This window comes from Aplysia californica, unplaced genomic scaffold (assembly GCF_000002075.1).
Source record: "Aplysia californica isolate F4 #8 unplaced genomic scaffold, AplCal3.0 scaffold00166, whole genome shotgun sequence".
In the NCBI taxonomy this organism is placed as follows: Eukaryota; Metazoa; Mollusca; class Gastropoda; order Aplysiida; family Aplysiidae; genus Aplysia; species Aplysia californica.
Genome location: NW_004797436.1, coordinates 910,480 through 916,882, shown reverse-complemented (window position 1 = coordinate 916,882; position 6,403 = coordinate 910,480). Strand labels below are relative to the sequence as shown.

At 45.1% G+C, this 6,403-nt stretch overlaps 1 protein-coding gene across 1 annotated transcript in view; it reads left to right on the top strand.

The window, feature by feature from the left end:
* The window catches only part of LOC101851125 (indole-3-acetaldehyde oxidase), a gene marked incomplete at its 5' end in the record, with an annotated part of 38,817 nt that overhangs the window by 30,170 nt on the left and 2,244 nt on the right, over positions 1-6,403 (top strand). The window contains 1 exon segment of the mRNA XM_013082273.2: positions 919-1,015. Within this exon segment, the coding sequence (XP_012937727.1) occupies positions 919-1,015 (97 nt within the window).

Here is a 6,403-nt window from a genome sequence, read left to right as displayed (position 1 = left end):
GGGGGGGGGGTGAAATATAACTTTGTACTTCTCTTAAGTCCTTTCACAGGTGTCTGTGGTGTCGTGATTATGCTCTTCGTTGGTGCTATCTGAAGACATGAGTTCTTTTCCAGAATGTTGAAGTTTACACAGTGCGTTGAACCTTGAGGCAATACCAATATGACATCACGCACAACATAGATAACAAAACAGTATGATGTCAGATACTCTATGACATACAGACCATGGCATTACACACCACCACCTAGATGATGAAAAGACCCTTTTGACGTCATGTGTTGCACATCATAGATTTTTTCCCGAGTAGGCAATAGTAAGCAAAGGGAAAGTGCTAGATAAAAATGACCCAAAAATAAAAACAGACAACTTTGTGTTGTGGAGGGGTTAAAACAAATGATGAAATATTATGTTCATACATTGTCAGATTCACTGCCATCTATGTGTAGTGATTGGTTCTTTGCTGTAGCCCGCAGAAGAAGTTTATTTTTTTCCAGGTGAGGAGTTTTAAAAATTTTTCATAGCCACCTGGTCCTGTCTGCTCGGACGTTAATACTGTAATGTGTTAGTCTTGACAGGAAGGGTTGAAGCAGCCCGCCTTTTAAATGATGCAAATTACATAGATGAGGAAGTAAACCATTACAATTACATATGTTTCGTGGGCCAGCTTTTCATGTGTACTAAAACCAAAATTTTGATTTTTTAATGAAAGTTTCTGTGTCTGTGGTATTGGTTGCATGTGCTTGAAAATATGCATTCTAGATGTTGAAAAAAAAATCAAGAAAAGAAGCATAATTTATGTACAGTTTCAAAATTAAAAAGAATAAAATATTTTTTCTCCCTCCTGAAAAAGACCCCTTTCCTGTTTAGGCTTAGAATTGTTGAAGAGGTTTCTGACAATTTGTGTCGTGTCATTCACAGGAGTACAAGCCCCCCACCACCAAGGACATCCCGATTGACTGGCGGATACATTTACTGCCGGACACCCCGAACCCTCTTGGAGTACGGAGCTCCAAAGGTCAGTGAAGAGTAAAGTGCTTTTTATAAATAATGTCACCTGACTTTCTACTGCTACCCCTGATTCCTACTTACTGCTGTTTTTCAGTCATATCCCTGGTCTGACTGTAGGTAAGATTGAACAATCGTAGCCTTTCTGGATAAGTGTGGGGCGTTCTTGAACTTGGGCTGTTGTGCAAACTTCAAAGTTCTTCGCCTTCTTTGCTCTTGTACAGGGATAAAAAATAAATGGAAAGGGGGGGGGGACTCTCTGTTAGTCTTGCGAGCTATGGAAACGTGGGTAACAGATATATATATATGGTGGGAAAGTCTTGCATACTGTCTTAACAGCTGACCAGCTCCTCCCCTCTTCTTTTGTTGTATGACTTGCACAACGTGGATCCTAGGACTCACAAATGTTCACAACATTGACAAAGCAGAGAGACCCCAAAAAATCACACCTGACTACACCCAGTTAAGCCAACAGCATTGAAAACAACGAAATACGTTGTAAAGAGGTGTAGATGAAACAATGGGCTGGAGTTCTGACTGACTGACCGGTTTACAATCGCACATGCAATTCGAACCAAACTGACAGCATCTTCAACAGAAGGGAACATACAAAGGAGATATTCCAACACCACAAACAGCACATACCTCTAAGGTATAACCTATACCGAATCAAGCTAGAAAAATCCCTAGTGTGCTTGTTCTGTAACCACGTCTACGAAACAGTCCAACCACTGCTCTTTGAATGTCCCAAACTACGGGATCTCTGGCAGCAACTTCTTCCTGCCATTCCTATGTCTGACAACACCTTATACTGTGCAGAAAATAACATCTGTTGAAGACACCCACCTTTTATAACATGGCATTGGACCAAAGGGCATACATCCAAAGGCTACTGGATTAACAATAACTGCAGCAAGAGCAACAACAACAACAACAACGACAACAACAACAACAACAACAACAACAACAAGTACAAAAAAAACCAACAAAAACTAAAAAACAACAACAACAGCAACGAACAACAAAACGCACAAGAACTACGACAACATAACGCTGTCTTTTCTTCCTACTCTCCGTTCTCCTTTATACCTTATTCAGCTTTTTAAAATCCAGTCTTTATTGAATCTGATCCACGTTAATGCCAAACAGCTCGGTGGTCAGTGAGGTAAAAATGAATTACAATATCAAATATTATACATCTGACTGTCATTTTGAGCGCATTTATTTCATAACTGCTTTCTGTTATCTGAAATTGACTCCTTTGTTTCAAATTTCCAGCCCCGGTTTCCTCGGTAGCTTTTTGTTTTTGTTTTTACTTGTTAGCGCAATAACCTGTTGACATGACTAGTGGAACGAAACTATGCAGTCCTTATATTAATTTGGAAATGGAAAGAAAAAACCTGCTCCTCCTTTCCCTCTGAATTATTTCTTGTGTGAAGTCGCAAAATGTTTTCAAAACTTTTCCCAAAGGTTTGGTTTGGAGTTGGTAGACATGCTACGAATCGCGTGTAATTTTAGGGGAATAATTTCAAGCACAATTACAGAGTGTCTCCTTTTCTACCGTCACTTCTCCCTTTTTAAGGGCCGAAGCTTACTTTTATCGATTTTTGACCACTAAAGGATCATTAACGTGGGTAACTTGCACACGGGACCTCCAAGATATTTGACCCTTATCCGAGAAGGCTAGAGTAGGTTTTAGATCAGGGGTGTGGCTGAAAGACAGCAGTAAGAAGGAGCCAAGGAGTAGCAGCAGAAAGGCTGCAGAAAGAGCCAGGACCCTAGAAGAAGGGGGGGGGGGGGAGGAAGTCAAAGGAGGTGAGGGGGTGGGGGCTGAAAGTGTAGGCACAAGAAGAAAACAAAATATTGTTAGAAAGCAGGAAAGGAGGTAAAAGGAGAAAATGTTAGAAAAAAAAAATTCCGTGGCTGTCCGAATTCAAAACCAGAACCTATTGAAAGAGAGGCGAACACCATAACCTCTCGACCACGAGAGTCCCCCTGTCTGTATTAGTGTGATGTTATGCATTATGTGAACTTAAATTGTAACCTAAATTATCGTATTCTTACTTAACATTATAATCTACATTAACGCAATTGTAGTAGGTCTTAACTCACCGGAGTTTTCTACTCGACTGGCCGTGTAAGACAGTCGGATCAGGTGGTGTTTTTCGTGTGAGCACTTCGCAAGTCCGTGCGAAGTCATGATCATGTCAGCTGCTGTGTTGTGAGTTAATTGAATGTTCGGAGAGTCACTACATGGCCCCCCCCCACCAGCGCGGACATGACATGAGGTTCTAGAACCGGGGAGGTGGTCTCACGATGCGCCCTGAACTTGAGACCTTCCAGCCTGCTTGTTGTGATTCTTGTAGAGTAACAGGAGCGGATTGTACAGCTTGGGTAGGCTGGGTTGAATTGTTAGTATTTGCGCTTGGATTCACAAGTGATGAAGACGGAGGTCGCCCACGTTTTGGTGCCTGAGCAACACGTACTAGTTTCGACAGATCCACAAAAGCGGGTTTGAGTTGGTCAACAGAGATGTGTTCCGCGTGACCACTTAGATCGGCAAGAAAGGTTTTGTCATTCCTTTCTAAAACCTTGTACGGACCAGTATACGGGCGCTGTAGGGGTTTTTGTTGAGCGTCGCTGCGGATGAACACGAACTTGGCTGTGTCTAGTGACGAGTGGATGTTGGAGGAAGGTGCACAGTGCAGTGATGTCGCCTTGGCTAGTTGTGACTGCATTTGGGATCGTAAGTTGGCGAGGCTGCGTGACTGGTCTTATGGGGAAGTGTCACTGGTAACAAATTCGCCCGGTACTCTGAGTGGTTCTCCATAAACTAGCTCAACGACAGAAGTTCCCTGGTCCTCTTTTGGGGCAGTCCTCAAACCGAGCAGTACCCATCCCAGTTCATCGAGCCAGTTCGGGCTTTGGAGACTTGCTTTGAGAGCACTCTTAAGGGACCGGTGGAATCGCTCAATCAGTCTATTGGATTGAGGGTGATAGGCTGTTGTATGATGAAGATTGGTACCAAGGCGCTCCGCCATCTCTCTCCACAAGGCAAACGTAAACTGAGGGCGTCTGTCGGATGCGATGTCGATGGGGATGCCAAAAAGGGCGATCCAGTGACTGATTAGGGCACGGCCACATTCTGTTGTTGAGGTGTCCTTGAGTGGGATTGCCTCTGGCCATCGTGACGTTCCGTCGATATTTGTGCAGAGGTGAGTGAAGCCTTGCGATGGGGGTAAAGTACCTACAAGATCGACATGAACGTGACTGAACCTCTTTTCAGGCACTGAAATCTTCTCGATGGGTGCCTTAGTATGCTTTTGCTCTTTGGAAGCTTGGCAGTCCGTACATTCCTTGGCCCACTTGCTGACTTCCTTCCTTAGTCTATGCCAAACAAATCTCGGAAAAATCAGGCGGACTGTAGCTTTACTTCCTGGGTGGGAGAGGCTATGAAACAAATCGAAGACCTGTCGACGAAATGCTGGAGGTACAATTGGTCTAGGATGTCCTGTCGAAATGTCACACAGCAGTTCTGGTCCTCCAGATTCGATAGCCATTGAAACTGCGCGCAATCCTGGGGAAGAGGCGCTGTCGTCTGGAGAAAAGGTGTCCGTGCATTGGGCTTCAGCCATTGCTTTGTAGTCCAGTCCTAATGTGGTCTGGAAAATGGCTCTGGACAAACTGTCTGCAACACGGTTCTCCTTCCCTGAAATGTGCCGTATGTCCGTGGTAAATTCTGAGATGAATGTCAGGTGACGTTGCTGGCGAGATTACCAGGGTGGGGATAACTTGGACATAGCGTCCACCAGAGGTTTTTGATCGGTGAATGCTGCGAAGCACCTACCCTCAAGCAAAAATCGGAAGTGACGCAAGATAGAGTTCTAATAACTCCCGATGATATGTGCTGTACCGTTGTTCTGGCTCTCGAAGTTGTCTGCTGAAAAATGCTAAAGGTTGCCAGTCCTCATCGACATATTGTTCGAAGACAGCGCCAACTGCGTGATCTGACGCGTCGGTGGTTAAGGCGATGGGAACGTTTGTTCTGGGATGCGAGAGGAGAGTGCAGTCGGCAAGCATGCGTTTGCTGGCCTTGAAGGCTGTAGTCATCTGTTCCGTCCACCAAAGTTTTGTTTTCTTCTTTTCTCCCTTCAGAGCTTCGTAGAGAGAGTGTAGTACTGAGGCAGCTCGAGGCAGAAAGCGATGGTAGAAGTTTATCATTCCCAGAAATTCTTGGAGTGCTTTGAAGGTGGTTGGCTGTGGGGATTCTTCTATAGCTTTGGCTTTGGAAGGGAGTGGGTTAGATCCATCTCTTGTGACTCGATGGCCTAGAAAATCGATTTTGGTCACTCCAAACACGCATTTTTTAAACCTAACAACTAGGCCCGCTTCTTCGAGTCTTTTGCAAACTTGGCGTAGATCTTCAGTATGTTGAGCTGCTGATGAGCTGGCAATGAGTATATCATCCAGATTCATGTAGATGAATGCGAACGAAATGTCCTGCAGGGCGGAGTCCATAAGACGCTGGAATGCCTGTGCGGCGTTTCTAAGGCCGAATGGCATGCGTAGAATTTCGTATAGGCCGAATGGTGGGATGACGGCAGTTTTCGGAATGTCCTTCTGCGCAACTGGGATTTGGTGGTAAACTCGAACGAGGTCGATTTTGGAGAAAATACTTTTGCCAGTGAGTCGTGCTGAGAAATCTTGAATGTGGGGATTCGGATAACGGTCTGGGGTCGTTCTATTGTTGAGTCCACGGTAGTCGCCACAAGGTCGCCAGTCTCCATTACATTTCGGAACCATGTGAAGAGGTGAAGACCAGGGACTGCTAGATCGTCTAATAATTCAGCTGAAATTCAGCTTTGGCGATGGCTAGTTTGTCGGGGGGTAGTCGATGTGCTTTGGCATGTACGGGTGGACCAGTGGTGGGGATGAAATGGGAAACACCGTGATTCACTTCGGAGGCCGAAAAGGGTGGCTCGAGGATTTCAGGAAACTCTGTTAATATCTTCCTAAATTTGTTGCTTTCTGGGTCCACTATGGCTAGCTGAGAATCTGAAATCTGACCGATAGTACATGGGTATACTTTGAAAGATTGAGCCTCTATCCGTTTCTGACCACGAATGTCTACCAGTAGGTTGTGGCGGCGAAGAAAGTCAGCACCAAGTAGGGCCCGCTTTAATTCGGCTATGACAAGCCTGGCGTCGAAAGCATTGTTTTGGAAACGAATGGTGGTGTTGAGCGCTCCATATGTCTTGGTTTTGCTACCATTTGCAGCTAAAAGTGGAGAGCCTGAAGTGTTCGCCTGTTTGTCCCGCCATGTTGCAGGAAGAACCAAAACTTGGGCTCCTGTCGAGTGGCAAGGTGTGGGCTTGCTAGCAGCCGTTGTGCAATCTAC